The 25,876-nt window shown below is 42.9% G+C and overlaps 1 protein-coding gene across 1 annotated transcript in view; it reads right to left on the minus strand.

The window, feature by feature from the left end:
* SLC38A1 (solute carrier family 38 member 1) overlaps positions 1–25,876 on the minus strand; it is a 412,157-nt gene that overhangs the window by 14,960 nt on the left and 371,321 nt on the right. Inside the window, exons 11-13 of the mRNA XM_069229085.1 lie at positions 15,140–15,219; positions 12,493–12,593; positions 3,713–3,831 (exon numbers count right to left, since the gene is read on the minus strand). Of these exons, the coding sequence (XP_069085186.1) occupies positions 3,713–3,831; positions 12,493–12,593; positions 15,140–15,219 (300 nt within the window). The remainder of the gene's footprint in view (positions 1–3,712; positions 3,832–12,492; positions 12,594–15,139; positions 15,220–25,876) is intronic.

Consider the following 25,876-nt stretch of genomic DNA (forward strand, 5'->3'; position numbering starts at 1 on the left):
GTGGTTTCCTTCCCTTCTGGAACTCTGTTGCGATCTTCTGATTCAGCTTCCGGTCTTCCCGATCATTCTATTGAATCCAGAAGGACAGCTACACCCGCTAGTCCTTCAGGGCCATCTCTCCCTGGTGGCTTGGAGGATTTCCGGTCTCGCTGGACGGACCACAGACTTTCATAGGAGGCTGAAAGATTTATCAGACAAGCTTGGGCCCCGAGTACCTGTAAAAGATACAAGTCAGCCTGGTATCGTTGGGCTCGTTGGTGTGTGGGAAGGCACATCGATCCCATGGGGGCCGAGATTACAGATGTCATAAATTTCCTAGCCGCTCTTGCGGAGGCAGGTCAGTCCTACTGCTCGATTAATTCGGTTCGATCTACGATATCGGCGGGACACCCCCCTATTAACACTTGCCTGGTGGGGGAGCACCCATGGGTGTGCAAGCTACTAAAAGGCATCCGGTTGACCAGACCTCCTGAACCCAGGTACTCCACATTGTGGGACGTCAACCAGGTTCTACGTCTGTTGCTCTCTTGGCAAGACAACCAGTATCTTTCCCGGAAGGAATTGTCAGCAAAGTTAGCTATTTTGCTCTGCCTCATCTCTTGTAAGCGTACGGATGTGAGAGCTCTGGACATGTCTGCTAGGGTTTTCTCTCCAGAGGGTGTGACTTTCACGATATCCAGACATACAAAGTGTAATACCAAGTCGGTAACCTATCCCGCTTATGAACATACACCCAAACTGTGTGTGGTAAGGTGTCTGAAGGCATATGAGGAAGTGACGGCCGAACTTTGGCCCCCGGGGGAACTACAATTGTTGATTTCCATAAAGAAACCCTTTAGAGCAGTTTCCTCCTCCTCCATTGCTAGGTGGGTCAAATGGATTTTGATGGAAGCGGGCATCAATGTGCAGGTTTTTGGGGCACACTCCACTCGGGGGCCATGGCCTCCAAAGCAGTACAGCTAGGGGGAAGGCTGGAGGACATCATGAAAGCGGCCGACTGGTCGTCAGAATCCATGTTAAAAAAATTATATTTTAAACCCATCCACGAAGCAGCCTCTTTGGTGGTAGGTAAGCTTTAAACATGCATAATCCTCGCCTCCTGTCCTGACATAGAATGAGAAATTTCCTAGCTATCGAGAAGGAAAGTTTCAATTCTATTAAGGACACGGAGGCGAGGATTATCCCGCCCGACATTACGGGCATATCGCCCACCCAGGAGCTGACTCAACGAATCTGGAGGTGGTATTCATTTTTTCCAGATTTAATCATGATGTTATCTAAGGTTGAATTTGTTCAAGCCTGTTAATGGTGTTTGCAAGCATTATCGTTTCTTATAATGAGGTGAGTGGGATCTCCGGACTGTTTGCTTACTTCACCTGTTTATACCTTAACGGACACGAGTCCCAAACTCATTATTTTACATTACTTCCTAGGAACAGAAACCGCACCAACCTAACGACAGCTTAACTTCCTATTGCAGTGAAGTCGAGGACGGACGTTGGCACTGCTGGATATATATACGGACTGTCGGATAGAACAGTGATTGGACATTGGTTGCCATGGTAACGCTGTCCCATGGGTGTTGTAGTTCATTTTTTTTATATTTGTTGAACTTTGAACCTGCTGTTAATAAAAAGTGAAGAAAGATGATGCATAATCCTCTCCTCCGTGTTCCTAATAAAATTGAAACTTTCCTTCTCGATAGCTAGGAAATTTCTCATTATGCTAGTTCATAACAAAACTATATTTTGTTCCTTAATTCCCTTAAGTTTTGACCTCTCACAACTGGATTTAGTTTTATGAATTATTGATGCTGATTTGAATCGAACTAATGTTTTGCTTTTTTTAATGATTCTTAATTTCAAATAAACCTTTATGGTTTTGACTTCGAATATTGTCCTGAGAGGTTTTCCTTCTTTGTTCTAGGGCCCTGATGCCTTGGGACTCACACAGCCCTGTTCTTATGCATCTGCAGTATGTAGAGTGAATTCATTGAGTCCACTATTTCTCTGAGTTATTTTAGGCAGCACAGCTCGGAAACAGAAAAAAGGCAAGCCCTGCTCACCATTTCTGAGTTGTACTGTCTGTAACTCAAACCTTAAATCAGACAAATACTGAATTAAATTAATTTGCTTTGCAAACTGCAGGTGCATAAAAACAGGCACTTGGCTCTGCGCTGCAGTAGCAGCGGCCATCATGATACAGCTCCAGGTGGTTACCTCAATGCCCGTGGAATTTGCATACAGACCATAGGTGCCTGCAGACACTGCAAAAAATCACTGAAATAAATGAGGTAGTAACTTTGTACTTATGCGGAAAGTGATGAATCCTGCTTCCTATGCTCACCCCTTTGCATCCTCCTTTGAGCTTCCTTTTGGGTGATTCTTGGTTTGAGTTATGTCAGTAACCTGTGAAGCGCCACATCTCCCTTCTCGGGGTCATTAAAAGCATTAGGCCATGGAGTGATCAAATGTGGAGCAGTCTAGTAGTCCTCCTACTCTATTTGACACCTTCAGCCAGCTCTGGTGTTTAGGGCTGGCTCTTTAGATACTGGGACTTTAAAACTCACGCTCTTATTAGAACAGGCAAACATCCCAGCTTATTAGGTTCTATTGGTTAAAAAATCTCACCTAGATAAAAGTGCTCCTGATGGCATGGGGTAACTGGTGTAGAAGTTATATTCCGATTAGCATTATATGTGCTTGTTAATAAGAATCATTTGCATATGAAACAAAATTCTTGTGATGCACAGAAATATACTTTTCTGGCCTATGCTAACTATCCCTCAACTAGGCCTCGCCATCATTTTACAATAACATGGCCTATGTTTCACATTTCTTGTGTGTTTATATTTTCTCATTGACACCGCAGCAAAATGTGCACTGTTGATTAGGTATGCTATGTTATTCTCGGAGAACTCCAGAGGAACCCTTTAGATACTTTCAAGGCATCGTGCCTGAACACTGTATTGCATAAATTATGGGTTTTGTCATTGTTCATGTAACTAGCTTGTTCTGATACCTCCAGTGACTTTGGGTCAGAAGGGGCAAATTATTATCCATAGTGATAGGATGGTGTAGTTAAATGATGTTTTATAAGGTAGAATTTAGATTTGTTGTAATGTCCTACATTTGCTCTCACCATGCTGACAGTGCATTTCCGATTACATTCTGTGGTGACATTTTCTACAAAAACCCTTGAATTAAGAGGTGAGCTAGTTCTTTATGGGTGTCTGTCACGGATGCTGTCCGTTTCTCTATCAATTTCCTACATCATTTGGCTTAATACTACATCTTTTTAAACTCCGGGGAGTCTTCATGGAATTAATTTCTATGTCTTTTGACTGATTTATTGAAAGTGCCGTATGTTTACCTTTCGTTATTGCACTTCAATATTTTAATAAACCTTCATGGTAAATCTATATATCTGATCTCCAGCTCCTTTTTTGAGTCCATTCATGATTGTTGACTGTGTTTTGAAATGCTATTTGAAACTTATCATTAGGGACATATTGCCACATCTATTCTTGAGGACAACCCTGTGACCAGCCCTGCAATGGGTGCTATGGAAATCATGCAGAATCCCTCAGAGATAGCACCCACAATGGTACCTCGTGAATTTATATTTTGGCAACATGCAACCCGCGCACTTTTATGTACCACCGTTCTGCTACTGATATTCTATTACAAACCTTGAGACATCTTTTACTTACAGTAAAAAACAATACCGGCACAGTGAGTATTACAGCAGTAATCACAGCCAGTCGCACTGTCAAGAGGAGGACGTCCGTTTTACTCTGGTACGTGTGCAGCAGCTCAGAATGTACATTGCCTACAAAACAGCATTCAGAGCAGCAGGTCAACAGTACAGCCATAAACAACACCTCAAAAATGCACTCTTGTGCTAGAAACCAACGGGACGCAATCAGTCAACATTAACATGCCAACATTGTTTACACAGAGAATCTTTCCCCAGGAACTGACGCCTAGTGACTGTGCTAGTAGGAGACTCAAAATCGAGCCCTGGTGGCTTTTCCACATGGCGGTGATATCTGTGATACTTGCAGCGCTGGAAATGGAAAAAATACTCTGAGATTCCATAAATTGGGGGGAAGGAAGTGTGGCAGAAAAAATGGGGTGGAGTGACAAGGGGCAGAGTAATGCAAAGCAGAGTTTGACAGTCAACTTATACTTTTTTTTTTAAAACTGTGCACAGAAACCAATAACAAGGAAAAATAAGACATTAAGGGCCTGATTTAGATATTGGTGGAGGGGTTACTCCGTCACAACAGTGACGTATATCCCGTTAGGCGAAATCTGAATCCAATTGGATATAATGGGATTTAGATTTTGGCGGATGGGATATTTATCACTGTTATGATGGTGTAACCCCTCCCCCAGTATCTTTATCTGGCCCTAAATCTGTAGTGGCGTGCGTAATTGGTCACCAATAGGGTGCATTTCAAAATATCTTATATAAATGTGTTTATTTATAGATTGTAGCGCATGCTGTTTCCCAAACATGGAGTCTGGGCACTGATGATGGTGGGGTTGCACTGCTAGATGAGAAAACTAGAAGAGTTGGGTCTTTACTTTTTTGAGGAATTAGAGAGGTGCTTAAGATTCGTCACAAACAGTTAGGAGCGCACCTGCCTGACATCCCAGCAATTAATCTGCCCCATTGCATCATGGTAGATGTAGTATCTTCAAAAAACGAACTCCATTAATTTTTAAATATTTCACCTTTAAGTAGGTACAGCCTTTACTGTGCATCTCTGGACACATGTGTTTCTGGGTTAGTCCCTTCTTCAGCAGAGAACATATTTGCGGGGTGCTGGGAATGCTGCCATAAATCACCCGGTTTCAGTACCTCTTCCCTGGCCTGCTGGTGCCTGCTCCAGAGCTCGTCAGCCCAATGGCTCAAGGGAGCCTTTAAAGTCACAAACAGTTAGGAGCGCACCTGCCTGACATCCCAGCAATTAATCTGCCCCATTGCATCATGGTAGATGTAGTATCTTCAAAAAACGAACTCCATTAATTTTTAAATATTTCACCTTTAAGTAGGTACAGCCTTTACTGTGCATCTCTGGACACATGTGTTTCTGGGTTAGTCCCTTCTTCAGCAGAGAACATATTTGCGGGGTGCTGGGAATGCTGCCATAAATCACCCGGTTTCAGTACCTCTTCCCTGGCCTGCTGGTTTATTAATTGCTGGGATGTTAGGCAGGTGCGCTCCTAACTGTTTGTGACTTTAAAGGCTCCCTTGAGCTACTGGGCTGACGAGCTCTGGAGCAGGCACCAGCATGCCAGGGAAGAGGTACTGAAACCGGGGGATTTATGGCAGCATTCCCAGCACCCCGCAAATATGTTCTCTGCTGAAGAAGGGACTAACCCAGAAACACATGTGTCCAGAGATGCACAGTAAAGGCTGTACCTACTTAAAGGTGAAATATTTAAAAATTAATGGAGTTCGTTTTTTGAAGATACTACATCTACCATGATGCAATGGGGCAGATTAATTGCTGGGATGTTAGGCAGGTGCGCTCCTAACTGTTTGTGACTTTAAAGGCTCCCTTGAGCTACTGGGCTGACGAGCTCTGGAGCAGGCACCAGCATGCCAGGGAAGAGGTACTGAAACCGGGGGATTTATGGCAGCATTCCCAGCACCCCGCAAATATGTTCTCTGCTGAAGAAGGGACTAACCCAGAAACACATGTGTCCAGAGATGCACAGTAAAGGCTGTACCTACTTAAAGGTGAAATATTTAAAAATTAATGGAGTTCGTTTTTTGAAGATACTACATCTACCATGATGCAATGGGGCAGATTAATTGCTGGGATGTTAGGCAGGTGCGCTCCTAACTGTTTGTGACTTTAAAGGCTCCCTTGAGCTACTGGGCTGACGAGCTCTGGAGCAGGCACCAGCATGCCAGGGAAGAGGTACTGAAACCGGGGGATTTATGGCAGCATTCCCAGCACCCCGCAAATATGTTCTCTGCTGAAGAAGGGACTAACCCAGAAACACATGTGTCCAGAGATGCACAGTAAAGGCTGTACCTACTTAAAGGTGAAATATTTAAAAATTAATGGAGTTCGTTTTTTGAACATACTACATCTACCATGATGCAATGGGGCAGATTAATTGCTGGGATGTTAGGCAGGTGCGCTCCTAACTGTTTGTGACTTTAAAGGCTCCCTTGAGCTACTGGGCTGACGAGCTCTGGAGCAGGCACCAGCATGCCAGGGAAGAGGTACTGAAACCGGGGGATTTATGGCAGCATTCCCAGCACCCCGCAAATATGTTCTCTGCTGAAGAAGGGACTAACCCAGAAACACATGTGTCCAGAGATGCACAGTAAAGGCTGTACCTACTTAAAGGTGAAATATTTAAAAATTAATGGAGTTCGTTTTTTGAAGATACTACATCTACCATGATGCAATGGGGCAGATTAATTGCTGGGATGTTAGGCAGGTGCGCTCCTAACTGTTTGTGACTTTAAAGGCTCCCTTGAGCTACTGGGCTGACGAGCTCTGGAGCAGGCACCAGCATGCCAGGGAAGAGGTACTGAAACCGGGGGATTTATGGCAGCATTCCCAGCACCCCGCAAATATGTTCTCTGCTGAAGAAGGGACTAACCCAGAAACACATGTGTCCAGAGATGCACAGTAAAGGCTGTACCTACTTAAAGGTGAAATATTTAAAAATTAATGGAGTTCGTTTTTTGAAGATACTACATCTACCATGATGCAATGGGGCAGATTAATTGCTGGGATGTTAGGCAGGTGCGCTCCTAACTGTTTGTGGCTTAAGATTCGTCTAAAGTGTGTTCCACAGAGTCGCTGTGAGGTAGGAGAAGGAATGTCCGACTGTACTTCCCTTGTGAATGATGGCGATCTGAAGCAGTGTTTGAAAGGAGGATCTAAGGCCATGAGTAGGCCAATAGAGATTAAAGATGTTTCTTAAATATACAGGCCCAGAGACGTTTTTTGCTCTGTGGGCAATGCAAAGGGCTTTAAAAGCTGCTTGTTACTTAATAGGGTGGGAGGGGAGATATGTAACTTTAAAAGTAATTTGATGCTGAAGAAGTGGGGGCAATTTCAGGATTAGAGGCGCAGCTGCATTGTGTACCACTAGAAAGCGGTAGAGAAGAATCTCTGGTAGACTCAAATATAGTGCATTGCCATAGTCCAAACGTGAAGTGATAAGAGAGTGAACCATGGTGCGTTTGGCTGAATTGTGAAGAAAAGAAAGACCTTTTTGGAGCATAAGTAGCATGAAGAAGCAGGCATGTACCTGATTCTTGAAATTAAGTTGGTCGTCTATTGTAAAGCCAAGATTCTTTGCCAAGATTACTGGGAAGGGAGTGGTGCCTAACTCTAAAGGCTACCGGTCAGGTGACCACGGAACTGTGGGATGACCGAAGAGGAGCACCTTGGTTTTATCACGGTCTGACTTGAGGAAGTTGGATTGCGTCCATATGGCAACTACACTCATAAAGGCTCTGAAAATGGAGTTGCCTTGCTTTTGCTCTTCTGAGAAGGACACAATAATTTGAATATAGCCTGCGTATGTTGTTACATTGAATCCATAAGAGGGAACCAGAAATGCTACAGGTTGAAGATATATATTAAATAGGCTGGGGTTGATGGAGGAGCTCTGATGTGCTCCACAGTTTGTGATAGAATTAGATAGGAAAGGACTAGCTGCATCCTTTGATAATGTGAGCGCAAAAATAAGCCAAGCCATTTCAGCGCACTGAGGCAGATGCCGATGTCAAAAAGACTGTGTAATAAACTGGAGTAGGAGCCAGTATAGAAAGCAGATGATAAGTCGAAAAATATGAGCGTAGATGAGAGTCCTTGGGTCAGTTTAGACCTGATATTTTCTGTGGCTGCCACTACGGTAATTTCTGTTATATTCAAAGGCCTGATACCAGACTGTGAGGGGTCAGTACGTTGTTAGTTTATAAGTAGGTGGAGATCCGCTTGTTGATAGCTTTTTCCAAGATCTTATATGGAACTAAAAGCAACAAGATGGGTCTATAGTTGCTTAGAACATTTAGGTCAACTGAATGTTTTCTTAACAAACGTACAATATGGGTTTGTTTCCATTGGTCATGCACCATATCAGAAGAAAGGGTTATATAATACAAGTCTGTACGCAGTGGTAAAAGGATCTCAGATCCCAGGGCATAGATGTGTTGTGGGCAGCTGTCATTAGTTGAGTCTGATTTAATGGAGGCCAAAAGTATGGATATTTCTTTCTTGAAATTGGCTCAGTGGGTATTGCCAGGAAGTTTGAGTTCCATTATTGTGGCTAAAGTCTGCTCTGTAGGGCAGAGAGGGGGCAATTTGTTATGCAGTTCTAAAATTTTGTTAGAAAAAAATTAAGACAAATTCAGTTCATGCAGTTCTTTGCAATGAGAAAGATTTCTTCAGCCAACTTGGAAGCCGATTCACTTTTATTAGTATTAAAGCAAGTTTGGGTGACACAGTTTAGTTTGGGGTAGTCCCTCAGAGCTGTCCTATAGTGGGCTTGTCTCTCCATCGAATACAAGAGAGGCAAGAGCCCTTCCTTTGTCTTACAGTGTCTTTTGGGCAAACGAAGTTCCTCATTGAACCATGTAGCCAATGGTTGTTTGCAATGGCTTTGACAATGTTTCAGGGAAGCGATATTGTCAATTGCAGAAGTTAGCCAATTATTGAAAGTTGTGACTGCTGTGGTTACATTCTTAGTAATTTCAATAGGAGTTTTGGAAAGAATATGCTTACGCTTAGCTTCACTCATTTTGGACTAATTGCAATTTAATTTGGAGGTGTGGATAAGAGTAGACTCTCATGAAGTGGAACGCAAAAGAGGAATGTAGAAAGTAGCTAATAAACAGTCCAAATTAGGGCAGGGGAGCAGGGACTCTGTTTTTTAGCAATGCTACAGCTAATAGACCAGCAATGAATGGTGCTAGACCTCCCCCCCATGTGCCCTGACAGTCTAGTGGTTGCATCAGCTAGCTATGGGATAGCGGAAGCAATATCAGAGTTAGCGATCTCACATTACCAGGTGTCGTTTATGAAACATACATCTGGCTTTAATGTGTAGTTGGATCAGAAACAGCCTCATGATATTTTGGAAAAGAACATACGTTTAGTAGAAGAGCATTAAGCCTTGAAGGTTGCTTTTCTGAGGGCGAAATTTCATTCAGATTGTTGGACTGAGGGCTGACCAAAAAGTGTGAAAAATTTCTTACAAACTTAATGCAGCTGCTAAAGGAGATATGTGTGTGCCCAGCAATTGTCAGGCAATAATAATATCAGTAACATTCTCTGGTGGTTAATGCAGTTGGCGGGGCAATCTATGTTTGTCTAGTCACAGTTTTCATGCATCATAAAGTAAAGTAGATGGGTAATATGTCTCCTGCAAAGTACAACGTAAAACATGCAGATCTCAGATTTGTATTTCATTGAGATAGCTCAGTGAGTTGCGGTTTTTGTCACGGAGATGCTTGTGTTACTTGTAGCCCATGAGTTACAATCACTCTCATAAAGCACAGTGAGCCTGAGTGAGCCTTGAAACTAAATCTAGGAGGTGACTGAAAACTGCAAGGCACACATAAGTTTAGAACGTAACGTTATTTTCTCAATCTTTCAATGTACAAAGTTTGCTAAATAGAGTTCATTTAGTTAATAATGCAGTTCAGTTAGTACAAGGAACCTCAAACACTGTGCTCCGTCCTCAATACCTGACATTGTAGTTCTCCAGACCAAGCACTCTCGACATATTTTGCCTATCAATGTTGATGATATGTGACACCTTCTAACCCCCATTTTCTTGTTTAACGTTTCTTTTACATTGGCGTACAAAGTGTATTAGCCTCTGTATAAAATATGTGTGTGATGTAACATGCTGTGGCACCCTACATTGGGATAAGGGGAGTATTTAAATAAACTAAGTAAAAATAATTAGTAAGTGATTTTTGCGTTATTATTAGTACAACTACGCAGATAGACGTCTGACATTCTCAAAGTGCATGCTTATCCTTTACATTCGTGGGGTGAACAAAGTCATAAACTTTAATTGGTTTGGCATTTCTGGGTGTTAGGCTCCAGATAGCTCCCACCTAAATTAAAATTACAACAAAAAGTGGGCTGATGGAACTTTAAGTGAAGCCTTTGTATTGGGAACAGCTGAAAGTGAAAATAAGAAACCTCCGTCTTCCCTTGCAGGTTGCTACTCCGAATGGAAAGCAGATAACATGTGCGCACTCACCACTGAATGTGTCCCTGCGTCAGCAAATTACAGGAGGATAAATTCACCATATTTCACAGGGACTGCCTGGATCCAGCTCAATAACAGCTGCCAGATCTGGAATCTGTGCTTGTGTTTTTTTAATGATTTTTGAAAAACCCTAGCACTGTGGAAGCTGCTGGTCCCTCATTAATCTGAAAAAATATCTACAAGCAAAAATATTAACTGGCCTCAAAAAACACACATTGCCAAAGTAGTCCCTAGTACTTAAAGGAATGACTTCACGTCTGGATGTGCTTCTTGTGAAAGGGCAGAATGCCATCACTCACAGTGAAGTGAGCCAGTTTCTGAAGAGGGCTAATCCATTGTCCCATGCTGCATTGGGTAGAAGATACATTTGAATGAAACAAAGACGGATCAATGGAAAAAGAGGGCCATGTGAAAGCCCATATAAGTAAGTATATTAGATATATAATTTTAGTAAAATCAAAAAGTCTTGGATGCCATCAGGCTTTAAATAACATAGGCTAAAACCATAAACACTTTTCTGAAGGGAGCTGCTTTTGTGTGGATGTGCTGCTTGTTAAAGGACAGAAATCTTCACTCATTGTGCAGATAGCCAGTTGAATGTAGTGCGCTGATCCATTCCCCATGCAGTATGCAGAAGGAAAATGTGAAATACACAATAACAGACCAATGGACAAAGAGGTATTGTTCAAAGTCCCTATAGGTAGGTAGGTCATATGTATAATTTCCGTAAAATCAAAAAGTCATGGCTAACGCCATACCTAAAAAGGCCACATTAATGGTTATGCATGTTGTGTAAAAACAACAAGAAAATTAAAATCTGTATCATCTTCAAAGCAAAATCATCAGTCGAAAATCACCAGTTATCTGAAAACGGGATGAGACTTTCTGTTTAAACCCATCATTTCCTCTGTTTATCATCCACATAGGATATTAAGATTTTGCAATGGAGTGTGCATTTGTTACCTGTGCCTCTCTGTAGATACCTGTATACCATGATTAAAATTATATTTGCCACTGATTGTCACCAGTTTTACACAAACACGAATTTTAAACACACCCCTCTTAACAGACAGTAGAAATTCTTCCATTGGCCAAGATTTCAGATTATAAATGCATATTTTAGATTTCTGATTTACGTGTATTATGGGGGTCATTCAGACCTTGGCGGACGGCGGAGGCCGTCCGCCAAGGTACCGCCGACAAATGACCACACCTCGGTCAAAAGACCGCGGCGGCCATTAAAACATTTCCGCTGGGCCGGCGGGCGCTCTCCAAAAGAGCGCCCGCCGGCCCAGCGGAAATGCCCCTGCAACGAGGACGCCGGCTCAGAATTGAGCCGGCGTAGTTGCAGGGGTGCGACGGGTGCAGTTGCACCCGTCGCGTATTTCAGTGTCTGCAAAGCAGACACTGAAATACTTTGTGGGGCCCTCTTACTGGGGCCCCTGCAGTGCCCATGCCTTTGGCATGGGCACTGCAGGGGCCCCCAGGGGCCCCGCGGCACCCCCTACCGCCATCCTGTTCATGGCGGGTTTCCCGCCATGAACAGGATGGCGGTAGGGGGTGTCTGAATCCCCATGGCGGCGGAGCACGAGGATTCAATGGGGCAGCGGTAAACCGGCGGGAGACCGCCGGTTTACCCTTTCTGACCGCGGCTGAACCGCCGTGGTCAGAATGCCCTTGGGAGCACCGCCAGCCTGTTGGCGGTGCTCCCGTGGTCGGTGACCCTGGCGGTCACCGGCCGCCAGGGTCAGAATGACCCCCTATATGTTTAAATGTTCTGTATTTTGACAAACAGCAGTGGAGATGAACAAGAATATTATCATTGTCGCTGTTCTGCAATGTATTCGAGCTGTGATTAAAAATACTGTATATGTTGTTTTAAAAGAACATATTTTTGAAGTGTCAGACTATGAGACTACAAGGGCCACTTTAGTCGCAAGGCATTGAGGAAGAAAGACACAGGGAGACTAAACAGATGTTTCATGTTAATACATAGAGAGTTGAAAGATGAGACAAGGTGAGCCGAACAGCGCTCGGAGTTTCAACACGTTATATCATATTATGTATCCTCAACATATAAATAAATAATGTTAAACAGGCCACATACTCACAGCATCATCTTTGACGAGCTACAAAAAAACATCTTTGAATCGCTTTCTGACCTTGCAGTGGTTTGTTTGAAAGAGTTTAGGATACAACAGCGACTTTAAATTGTTCTTACCATAAAACGTCAAGTAGCCAAAAATAGCGGTCATTAGATACATGGAGAACATGGCAAAAAAGGAAACGTTGGATACCATTTGCATTTTTTTCTGGGAACGACTGTGAAGAAAAGCAACACAAGACGGGTCAGTGTGCTAGTGGAAGGCACTGCACTGCAATCAAATTATGAGTGACTTAAGGAAACCCCAAACGTGCCTAACAGCCGGGGCAGAAGATGTTACCACCCTCTATAAGATATGACACTCTTCCAAGCATCGTTCCATCACATCATTTCATATCTGTCCAATATCACAAACTAGAAGTGCTGTATTAAAATACACCGAACATAGTAATGAGCTGCACACTTGGGCGAGACTAATGTGCATTCTGTACTGTTATGTAAGGATAGCATCTCGTATGCTTCCAGATAAAATTGTCTACATGTCATAAGAGGGTGCGCATCACCACATCGCGAATTAACACACATTTATACATCACATGGTCCAAAAACAATGAACTATTTCAGATACTCTGACATGACACAGCCAGGCTAAACCTGAACACACTTTGAATTCTGTATCTAATATACATTTTGGGAACTTATCACAGACATCTCAAGCTCTCCTATCTGTATTAGATATGAGCAGCCAGTGGCGCTGGAACAGTTTTCAAATGTGAAAAAGGCAGGAGTCAGACTAAGAAAAAGTGTAGCAAATGACCCACGCCCATTCAGCAAGAAAGTGGTGATTTTGCATTTTTGAGCATCCTGTCGCAAATATACTACCAAATTACGGTGTGTTTACAGACAGCACATTCTCCATTTAATTGGCTACTGAGTTTGCTAACAGTTTTACTGATAAAACTAGAGAGCACACGAATGATAATGCATGGAAATCGTGTTTCAGTCAATAGTTGTCATTTGTACATCATAAAGGGCCATATGTACGAACACTTTTTCCCATAGACACAGAATGGGTAAAAACCTTTCCTACATTTGGCCCAAAGTGTCTTGACTTTAATTTATTAACATCTTGTTTCACTTCAGATTTAAGAAAATCATGCTTCATTTGTGGTTTCCTAACTGCAGATCTATTTTGAAATAATTGTTCATTCATTTACAGATATTTAAATGTAGTTGTGAGTTAGAAAAATAACATCCTATTGCCTTTCCTTTTAAATCAGAAAGATTGTCACAGAGTTGACTTAACAAAATCCTCTCACTTTGTAGCTGGAGAAAGAGAAGTAAACACAATTTCCATCTTAGAAGAATAGGCAACTCTGACATAGTTCTGGAAAAGGATTTCAATAGACTTCATTGTGGAATTATCACCTTTTATATGGTTATTATAACACTTAATTGTAACACTTAACTTTAGTAGACTATTTTACAAATATATTACCAACAGCTATGGAATTAACAGAAATGTTTCTGATGGATTTCTTTCGAATAAATGGTGTTTCTGATGTTGTTATTGGAAACAGGCAAACTTAGTTCACATCACTCTTCTGGAAAAAACTTACTAAAGGTATAAGCATTCCAAATCCTCCAGCTATCACCCACAAATAGATGGACAACAAGATGGACATATAGAATGCCTGAATTAGTCTACTGAATAATATCTTTTATGTTGTCTAATGATCCAATGGAATGCTTGGAAAAGATTGATTGTACTGGCAGAGTTCCCTTACAAAAACATACAGCGCTCATTTTCAGTGGTGTAACAAAACTTGAGGGGGTCCCTCTGCAAAGTACTTGGAGGGATCACCCTCAAGACTTACTAAGGAGCACTCAGGCCAGGGAAACGTGCTCAGAGGCCCCCTTGAAGCTCAGGCCCCTCCGCACAGTGGGGGCTTCCTGGGGTATTTGTTACGCCACTGCTCATCTTAGGGTGATCACCTTTCTATTGGTCATGAGTTCCATCCATAAATGTGGCCTGTCAAGATCACAGCTTCTTCTGTTACTTGTCACAGATCTCCTACAATATATCTGGGCCTTTCTTTAAGGTGCTTACCACTATCACAGGCAGGTTAAGGAACAATGTAAACATTTTGTAGATCCCCTTAGGAGCCCAAAATCTTCATACCAGAAGGGGCAAAGGGTTTGGCTGTCCACTATACATCTTACTGTTCCAGGTTCACATCGCAAGTTCACACTCCGTATGTAGATTCTTTTAATGTCACAGGTTAAGGTGGGCGCTTTGGCTGCTTGCCTTGCGCTTCCTCGCAATGGCACATCCACCGAATCTTTTGCATTGACACTATGGACCTCATTCAGTAATAGTGGATGGCTCTCTTGACTATGAAGTACAATCAATAATTGATTCCTAGGTGCAGAAGGCCTAGTTGTAATACCTGGCAGTCTGTAAAGGGTATGATATCCCGGAAAGATCATAGGAACCAGGTGATTCTGTTCTTGCCGATCATTTGGTCACAAAATATTGCAAATGCTTTTCTTTAAAACCAGGCCCTGCATCTTGTTCCCGAGGGGCGTTCTTTGGGGGTAAACGGGGTTCTGTCAGGGAACTGTGACAGAGACCATATCTTAAATTAAATCTTCCAGTGTTCACTTTGTGTGATGAGACATAAAATGTGGCTTGTGAATCAGGTGATAGGTTTTTGCGTATCATACATTCACCTCATAAATTTAAAACAAATGAATGTCTTACTCTTTGAGTTCACTGTAAATCGGAAGTACAGAAGGATGGCATACAAATGCAAATGCAAGGGTGGGCATGGCGTAGACAGTCTGTGAAAGTGTAAAAAAAACAAATAGTTAAAGATATAGTAACATTTTAAGTTTACATACAGAGAATACCATTGTGGAAATACATTTCAGCATTTCGCATGTTCTGCAGAGAACCATACCACTTCCAACCCCCAATCATAAAAGAATTATACCGAACATCTTTATATGAAAAAACAAATATGCAACACAAAAATGACTGAGACACACAACAGCAAAATTCAGAGCAGGTGAGAGGAGAGAAGCAGGACCTCCACTTTTCTTCTTTTTCTCATATAGTAATTGACTAATGTTTTTCATTAACCCTATCAACCCTGCTTAATCTACCAATGTTCTTCACATATTTTTCATATGGTCTCCAACTCATTCCTAAGGTATTAATTATTTCCTAGAACCTTTGTGTAAGAACTATCTTACCAGCAAGCTACCATCTAACACGTCCAGAGCCTCTAACTGATCTTTCCTATCACAGTACATGTTTCAGCAACACTGTCCCATTGATTCTGCTGTATTACAAGCACTTCCATAGACTGGTCGGTTCCCATTGTGTGGAAATTGAACTTTGAATGTCTTCTGTTTGCATTTCATAGAGGTAAAAACATTAAGAATCATGGTCAGACCTAACTTGCTCATCACTAGATCCAGTACCACGTTAACCACTCTGTAGGGTCTGCCTCCTGTTGTTGGTCATTCCAGATGTGGAAATTGCAATGTTTGATAATTTACCATTGAGACAAAAGAGTTTGTGTTTAACTATATTAAAATCATTTGGATCAGTGTTCTGATTGTAATACTGAAAATTTTATTTATACTATCAATTGTCCATGCAATATGATTTACATTGGTCAAACTACACAGTAGGTACGCATAAGGATTTCCAACATAGGAGTTGCCTTCAGTGTAAAGTGGTGAATGCTCTATTGGTGGACCACTTCTTGGAGAGTAGTGAAAATGATCTCCGTTGGCAAGTCCTCACGGCATCACAGTTTTCAAGCCCCCTCCAAGAGGGGCCAACATCAACTCCCTACTCGATAAACAGGAATTTAAGTGGATAATACGGACAAACAGCTTTAACACTGACCTGAATAGGATGGAGGACTGGACCATGTTAATATAGCTGTAATTACTATTGGGGGGCTTTCAGGCTTTAATTTGCTCTTAATGGACTTTATGGTACATAGTTCTTGTACATTCATGAGTATTATGTTCCCGAGATATGTTCCTCTCTGTTTATCTCGGCTATTCCCCTTTCCTCACTTGCATTTCTGATCTAATTTGATTTGGTTATTTTGATCTCTTCACAATTGCTATGCTCTTGTACTACCTAGGGGCAAGCTTCTTTCAGCTTAGTTGCACCCACTTTCTAGTTCTATTCTGGTTTTTTAAGTACGACAACTGGTTGCATCCAATTCCAGTTTTGCTCCCTTGCTATTATTTTATTTCTGGCTTTTATAAGCACTGCACGTGGTTGGTTCTTTCTTTTATTTATTTAAGATAATTGACAATTTTTTATTAGGTTGCCTTCTTGTCCCCCCACATGGTTACTTCTCCTTTATCTCGCACTTACTTATGCCTAATTCAAGATGGCTGCCCCAGTTTTATGGAGTGGGCCACTTGACGCATGCTCCTCACTCCTGCCGGCCTTCATATTCATTGCCCGCCACTGAGTATGGGTTTGTTGTCTTTGAGCCAATTTGCTCTGCAGGAACAGTTTGTCTTTATGGTCCGGCCGCCCTGCTGTCTTTTGATTATCTGAGTGATACTTCTCTCACGTGAATGGCTGCCCGATGGTGCACGCATGTCACGCTATAGGAATTGGGACATTCTGCAATTAATAATATGGTAGGTCATTTCTTCCAGTCTGATTGCACAAGTCCATCCCGAACTTGTGGATAATTAAGGAGGCCTGCTTCAAGTTGTGTACTTTAATTCATTCTTTGGTTGTTTTTTGGCCCCATAGCGCTTTACCTTGGATGTTCCTGTTTTGGCACATTGACCTCTCTTACCATAATTATTGAGCTTGGTGTTCTTAGGGCTTGGACTCCATAGTTTATTGCATGGTTTTTGTTGTCACTACCTGGTTTGGGTGCTTAAGGATTGTGAGATTTTGTTTGCAGTTTCCATTCATGCATTTTTGTTTATGCACCACTAGAGAGGGGGATGCACTGACCTTAAGAATCAGCTTGGAGAAGCGTAAAGACATGCAGGTACGGTACTGGTAGGGCCCACGATGGGCTGACTCCCCTTGCCTAAGGGACGCATTATGATACTGATTGGGCAGTGGAGATCCGAACATAATGTGACAGTTGAAGACATAACTGTGAGACCAGTGGTATTAATGTGCATTGGAGATGCAATTAAAGGAGGGGGGACAGATGGGGTGGGGTTGAGTGGGTTGTTTATTGTTTATTGAGAATGAAGGTTGCCAATGGATGATAGGAGTCACATATGCAACATAGTAAGTGGATGCAACAGAATTGAAAGACATGTTTATTGTAAAATTGCTCTTATATATGCTATGTGAAGATGATAATTGAATGAGTCCAGATGGGCCTTCTGTATCGGTTAAAATTAATAAAACGTGTTTAATTTTTTAAAAAAAAAATCAATGAGTGAATCTATGGCAAATTAAATGTAGTTTTTACTAGTATTTGGCACGGTCTCAACTGGGTTTATTTTGCTATATCACACTGTCCATTATCACTCACCATTTACTCTTTAGCACGGTGTCAGTAATGCACTTGGGCTTAGGTGACATCCTTCATTAAGAATGATATTAATCATACAATGTACAAAAAAGAAATGACTCAGGCTTTAAAGTGAAACACAAAGATACTTAAGAATTGAGGTCACATTCCAACAGTACTCATGCTCATTGCTACTGAATACAAATCAACAAAAGCTGAGTCAAAGTACTCTAGTCGACAACGTTTAAATCCTTTAGTCTAATATGTGGAACATCATCAGGACCAAAGCAATGTGCCTGACGAGAAAGGGTGTTCAATACATAACCCAGAGCATGAATAGTACAAAACATTGATCGATCCCCTATTTTCAATTCTGGGATCACTATCCAAGAAAAAAAAGGTGGGTTATAGTTGCATCCTCAAGTGCCTGTATGTATCAAAAAGTAGAAAAAAGAGGGGCGGGGAGAGGGAATAAGTGGGGGAAAGGGGAAAAAGGAGCAGATGGGAGAGAGGACAACAGTGAAGAAGGAAGAGAAAACAAGAGAGAAACAAAAAAGATAAAACTATGTTTCTTTCCCTGTATGTGTGTGTTTCCCCACGACATTAATCAGTTTGTAAATACATGTATTTATTTTTTCATTTTTTCTATCTTGTGAATTAGAAATAGACTCTATTGGGGCTCTATTGTCATTTTATGTTTATTGTTTTTCTTGAGGGACCTATGTTCCTTTACAGCATACTTTGACTCCTGGGCCCTGAGTACCTATGGGTGCCCTTGTTCTTTATAGTGTATACTGGAAAAGAAGCAAACAGTGGATTTCCACATTTCCCAAGTTGCACATACATCCTCATACCTCAAAGACAGAACATCTGCTCCTCTGTTCCAGGTTTGTATAATTTATTTTAGGCAGATCCCTGACATGTTCACTTAGGGGCACAAAAGGTTCAGTAACCTGGAGACACATTATGCTATAACTGTGCTATCCTTGGAGGATATAAACCAAATTAGCCTGCAAGATAAGCTATCCTAAAAGTCTCTGTTAGGTCCATGAATATTCAAGGAAAAGAGCAGTTTATCTTCAGAGCAGGGCGATGGGACATCCTTAATCCGAGGCTTTGCTGAAGTTCTGTGTTTTACTAAGAGCTTTCCCAGAGGGATCATCTCTGCAGGGACATCTTTGTAGCTCCTAGAAGCTTGCTGGCAGTTAGCACTAAGCGTTGGGAGGCAGTTAACTGGTGGCATACTTTGTACCCATCATGGATTTCTCCTTGCCAGAAATATTGACCTAAGGCAGTTAGGTAAATCCCCACTTTAAGACTCCTGATATCAGTGGAGGCAGACAATGCATTTGTTTATATTGCAAAAATAACTATGACTGCACTACTCCATAAAAATGTCCAAAATGTAGCAGAACCCCAGTGGAAAATCGGCACAAGAAATTCTATGTTCAATACATTTGATCACAGGTGACACTTTAAACTAGAATGCGCGAAGAATCCATTGCAGAGCGCAAATGTCCTGCCAATCAGTTCAGGAGCATTACTGTTTCAAACTGAAAAGGTTCCTTTGGTAAAAATGACCACACTCTCTGTTGCTAGAATCCCATGTCCCATCCTCTCCTGGTCTCAGCCTTAGAAGCTCACCAAATAAATAGTTAAATGAAGACTCATTTTCTTTTGAGGCATTTTCCCACTGCTCATTGACTTTCATGGAAGCCATGAATAAATGTTTTCGTATTATTTTGGTTAGCTATTTGCCTTCTAATGGGTTCAAGTATTGAGGTCTGTCAAGGTACTAACTGATGAGACAGTGGTACGCTAGGCAGAGTTGTCATTGCTGTCTAATCACTGACCTCATACACAAGGAATACCGCTCCAAGAAAAACAAGATACCCTGGTACCAGCTGTCTCTAAAGTAAAACCATTCCTACCAGAAAGCAAATTAAGGACTGCAGTCCAAGCCCTCATACAGTAGCTGATCAGTAACTGACCAATTCTGGGCTAAAAGAACAGACAAATTATAACCTAAGAAAGTGCCTCATCTTACCTGGAGATAATGTGTAACAGGCATGTAACAACGCCAGAGAGTGTCAGGTATATCTTATTTAATGTTGTGAGTTGGCAGCCTTTTACCGCAAGTGCATACACACAATGATTTATTTGAATGCAGATTTAGTGCAGAAAAGAGAAAGAAAATAATTGCAAAATCGATAACATCATAGTGAAAGCATAAAAAATAAATCTACATTTTTAAAATTTGGCAACTTATCATATAAGGTATTTTTAGAACGTGTACATGCCTAATTTTAATGCCTGAAGAGGAAACGTATTGCCATAAAGAGGGTACAAGTATTTCAATACATGCGACACACACTTGTCCCTGCACTTCATTTATATTGTGCAGTTTACATGGCTGCCTGCAGAGCAAGTACATGTTATGTTTCTTTTGGAAAATATATTATAAGGCAGTCTTCTCAAACGTCGTTAGATAGCCGGCCTCTGAGCTGCACTGCTCAGCTAGCTTGAATGTAAAAGTCCTGATCTCGCTGAGAGGTCTGTGAACACCAATAATATAGCAATCTAAGTATTAATTTTTAGAAGAATAAACCTTGAATCATGATGAAAGGAGACAGAAATAATGTGAGGATTCCCTCACACACTCAATTAAAAGTTAAAGGTATTCTGCTTTCTCCTATGCACCATGTTTTCCAATAATAAACATGAACATATTAAGTAGAAACATACTGACAAATGGGAAACCTATTGCATGTAATGCACATTGTTGCAAAGCAACAACAACAAATGCATCAACTACTGCAAATGAATAAATGTTTATATGGCATGAGCAAATGTGCAAAGGCACATTACGAGGAGCCTTAAAAGACATGTAGTGCAAAATATATGACAATGTGCTGTACATTAAGGCATTGCTCGTCCTCAATCTGCTCTTCCAACAAGATGATACGAAAACTTAGGGTTATCCAAATGTTTGGGTTTTCAGAATGGATCACAAGTCCTATATCCATGCCAGATTAGTAGGCTAACAACTGACTATGTAAACTAATTTCTTTCCGACTAATTTTATGTGACGTTTTGTCTACATATGAGTAGCACTGAGGATAACGAAATTTATATTTTGCCCTCAAAATAATGGGAAAAGGTTACCAACCGGTACAAATGATTTGTATGAAACGCTAAAACAACACTGGTTAAACATGCTTAACAAAACAAACCCAACTTAATTCTTCAGAAAATGTACAAAAGTCAATATGCCCTGCCCTCCTAAAGTGTGCCCCCCCCTTCAGCCTACAGCAACAACTACCCCTAAACACCGCTAGGCACAAAATGTGTGGGATGCCATCTAAAATAGGTCAACACCTAATTAGAGACAGCTGTGCTGGGCATCAGACTGGACAGTTTGTATTTTATTGTATCAAGAAAAAAATGAAGAATTATTAGAAACATGAATGTGGAGCACTGGTTGAACATCTGTTTACTTTGCATATTTTTTTGACGTATAGAAGTCTGAGCTGTTGACCACCGCCGTACGATTTGGCTTGCCAACGAAGTTCCACGCCCTAGTCCCCTCCCTACCTCTCCATCTACCGTAGGCCTGTCCTGGCTCAAGAAGCTGGGTTAACCGTGAAACCTAACACAATAAAAATAATTAACTCCTTTTAACTAAGAAGTATTTTTGCTCTTGAAAGTAAGTTATGAAAACTGTTGTGCAGGAGAAATTCTGCCTATCATTATCTTTGGCAATCAGTCATGTACCGAAAAGTTGAAACCTTTGCTACAGGTCCAAAAGCCTCACTTGAATAAAAAATGTACCTCATTTTAAACTGGATCTCAAGTTTGAGAAAACAATTAAGAACACAAATATATCCTAATTTGGCCTTGTTATTTGAACTTTTGATATGTGGAGTCTGCTGTCCCTAATTCAGACTCACTGCTTAATGAGATGCATACAGGCAGCTAAGGCTGGAAGATGCATTTCACCAACACCTGTGGATGATCATGTTGAAAGACGGGCTGCCCAAAGCTTCAGAGGGAACAAACATAGTGGAAAGGGAATGGGGGCTGACCATGGTTCCCAGTCTGCATATTTTCGACTGTATCGACTTGATCATATTTGAATCCTCATTTAGTGTTTGGTGGAGCACCACAATAAATCGTTTGTGCTCCCACCCTGCCTAAATCACTGTTCCCTCGCTTTATTTACAGTTCGAGGAAGCACTGTGTTTACACCACAGAGTGTAATCTTATGAATTGGTCACTGCCCGGCCCCGCAGACCGTTCATGAGACTTTTTTTTTTAAATAAAGACATTTTTATTGATTTTGCAAAATAAAACAGTGATACATACATGTAACTAGGCGCCAACGGGCACCGAACAAGGTCAATCCTGAGTCCTGGACAACACCCTGAGTGAAAAGATTATGCACCTCCCTGCAAAATTGTCTCGTGAAAATTTTCACCCATTAGAAGGGGGAGAAGGAAGGGCTTGTTCAGGCTCTTCCGGTGTTAAGCCCGTCGATAGTGCTGGGAGGTTGATTGTTGTGGCCTCCCATTTCCCCCATACCTTATTATATTTATTCGGGCACCCTCTAGCCTCGTAGACAAGTTTTTCACGTTGAGCACACCAATCCACTCCTCGCCTCCATTTAGTCAAAGTTGGTGCGCTTTTGGTTTTCCAGTCTGCCATTATATCTCTTTTAGCCACTAAGCATGCTACCCCGAGAAAGGTCCGTTCCACCCTCCTCAGTCCAGTATCAACCATTATCCCCAGTAGGAGCGGCTTTGGTGTCAACCCCATGTCCATCTGTAGGGCCGTTGAGATCTCCCTTGTAACAGCCTTCCAGTAAGCTTTAATGATTGGGCAGGACCATACCATGTGGAAAAGGTCTGCGTTTGGGTCCTTACAATGTGGACAGTCGGCTGCAGTATGGAGACCTGCCCTGTACAACCTGACGGGTGTTAACTAGGCCGCATGGAGATAGTAAGTCTGTATTAGTCGGAGACGAGTCGTCATCGTTAGGATGTGTGGAGCTGCTAATGCTTCATTCCAGTCTACCTCTTCCATAGGACACACCCACCCCTCCCATCTCCGACGGAGTCCCTCTAGGGAGTCGGCAGTGGTGGCGATTAACGACCGATATATCTGGGAGACACCTCCCCTACCCAGGTTCCCCATCAGAGCTTTCGCCTCCATAGGGCTGTATTCGGGTATGCCATCCCCTATTTGGATTTCTGTCAGTAAGGCGTGACGGATTTGGAGGTACCTATGGAATTGTGTCTTGTTTAGTGAAAACATTTTCTGGAGGTCTTCAAAGGAGCGCATGTGTGAGCCTTCCCATACGTCACCCAGTGTAGAAATACCTATTATGTCCCACTTCTGAAATCCTTCCAGACCTGCTACCTCCCTTAAATGTGTTCCCCGCCATAATGGGGTTTGATGGGTGTGGCGCCCCCACCACCCTGTCACCTTTTGGGCCGTCTGCCAACCCCGCAGCACCACCCCGGTCACCTCCGGTGTCCCACGTGAGATCGGGCCTCCGTACAGGGCATCAAAGATCTTTGGGTAACTCATGGTCTGGAGTTCTAGCCGATACGCCGGATCTGTCCATCCACCCCCCACCCAATCATTGATCACTAGTAGTTGCATTGCTAGGTGGTAGTAATGGATGTTGGACATTCCCAGTCCCCCCTCATAAACATCTCTCTGACAGATTTTAAGCGCCAATCGAGGACGGGTGCCATTCCATAAAAATTGGCGTGCCTGTGAGTCCCTCTCTCTGAACCATCTCATGGGGATAGGGTGAGGGAAATTCTGGAGGAGATAAAGAAGTCTGGGGAGAACCATCATCTTGTAGAGAGCGAGTCTCCCATGTAGATTGAGGGGGAGGTCTCTCCATCGTTGGAGGTCGGTTTGTATTCTCTTGGTTAATGGTGTGATGCTGCTCCCATGCTAGCTCAGGGAGCAAGGAGACGTGCACACCCAGGTATTTAAAGCTATTTCTTCGTATTGGAATGTTTTGCTGCCAGTCTATACAGTCTCGGGATTGATGGAGTGGAACCAGCAAGGATTTACTCGGGTTTAGGGTCAACCCTGAGGCTTCCGAGAAGAGACCTAAAATGTGTAGAATGCGGGGCCCACTCTTAGCCGGGTTTGAGATGTACAACAGGACATCATCCGCATACAATGCCACGCGATCCTCTTGGCAGACGGGCCAGTGCCAGCCCTCAATCAGCGGGTCTTCTCGTAACAACTTCGCCAAAGGCTCTATTATTAGTGCGAAAAGCAGGGGGGATAATGGGCATCCCTGCCGGGTGCCACGGCCGATAGGGAATGGGTCCGAGATTACTCCATTCACTTGGACATGGGCCGTTGGATTAGAATAAAGTAGTCTCACTAGACCCCGGAATCTAGGCCCAAGTCCGTTTCTTTGTAGGACTTTTTCGAGATAGGACCAGTCTACCGTGTCAAAGGCTTTCTCGAAATCGAGTAAAAGCAAAGCCAGGGGGGTATGAGACAAGGTCCTTTGATGCGCCAAGGCTAAATGCAACCGCCTAATACAGTGCCTAGTGCTACGGGCAGGCATGAAGCCACATTGGTCAGGGTGCACCAACGTGGGCATTACATCTCTTAGCCTTGAGGCCAGGATTGAGGCTAGTACTTTAACTTCAGTGTTGAGGAGTGAGATGGGTCGATATGCCGAACAGTGCTGCGACGGGGGTTGGGTCTTGGGGATCACTACTATTGTCGCTAGGTCAATCCCAGGAGGGAAGTGGCCCTTCCGTTCAGCCTCTTCATACATATTGAGTAGGTGTGGAGCCAGAATATCACTACATTTCTTGTATATCTCTGGCGGGAATCCATCGGGACCTGGGGTCTTGCCTGATGCCAGGCTGGCAATCGCACTAGTTATTTCTGTGAGGCTAATTTCCTCATCCATCCTACTCCTGGCCATCTGAGAGACTCTATAAAGAGTTATGTCGTTCAGGAGGGGGGATTCCCGTTCAATGGTGGGTCGAGGGTGTTCTGTGTACAGGCGTGCATAGTAAGAGGCAAAGCTCCGTGCAATCTCAATGGGCACTTTAGAGAGAGTACCCGAGTCATCTCTGATCTCAGGTATGATTCTATTGGCCAAGGGGCGGGTGGCCAGCCAATGCAAAAGTTTCCCATTCTTGTCCCCCCAGCCATATACTCGTGTGGCCGAAGCTCTCCATAAGTGTTTTGCCGACTCAAGCACTAAGTGCTTGATTTCCTTTCGGACCCTAGTGAGTTGCCTCACAGTGGAAGCCGAGGATAAGGTTGTTTGTTGGCGCTCCAAGTTTAGCGCCTCAGCTTCCAACTCAGACACTCGTGAGTCTCGAGCACGCTCACGTGCCCGAAGAAGACACTTGGCATGCCCTCTTAGCGTGACTTTGCAAGCGGCCCATATTATACCTGGGGACTGGACCGTTCCCAAGTTCTGCTCAAAATACTGCGCAAGGCGGTCTCTTATTTCAAGGGCATATTCGTTATCTTGCAAATACCATGCGTTCAGTCTCCATATCGGGCGGCTGGTGGGGTCTGTTCCACCCAATCGAACCCGCACAAGTGCGTGGTCTGAGACCCCTCGTGGCAATATATCAGCTCCCTTGACACCGGTAATGTCTAGAGCAGGCATAAATATTAAGTCAATTCTGGAATGTGTCCTGTGAGCGGCTGATGTGTGTGTGTATTGACGTTCTTTAGGGTGCCAGGTTCGCCACACCTCGCAGAGACCAAGGCTCTCCATCCATCCGTTAAGACTCGTAGCCCGGGAGGACCTACTAGTGGTGATGTCACCAGATACATCCAGTCTGGGGTCCAGAACAGCATTAAAATCCCCTCCTATCAACGTGGTTCCCTGGGGGAGTCCCGCCACCACCCGGCGGAGTGAGATTAGGAAGGCATCGAATCCCGCTGGAGGGGCGTATGCACATATG

The sequence above is a fragment of the Pleurodeles waltl genome, chromosome 4_1 (genome assembly GCF_031143425.1).
Source record: "Pleurodeles waltl isolate 20211129_DDA chromosome 4_1, aPleWal1.hap1.20221129, whole genome shotgun sequence".
Lineage (NCBI taxonomy): Eukaryota > Metazoa > Chordata > Amphibia > Caudata > Salamandridae > Pleurodeles > Pleurodeles waltl.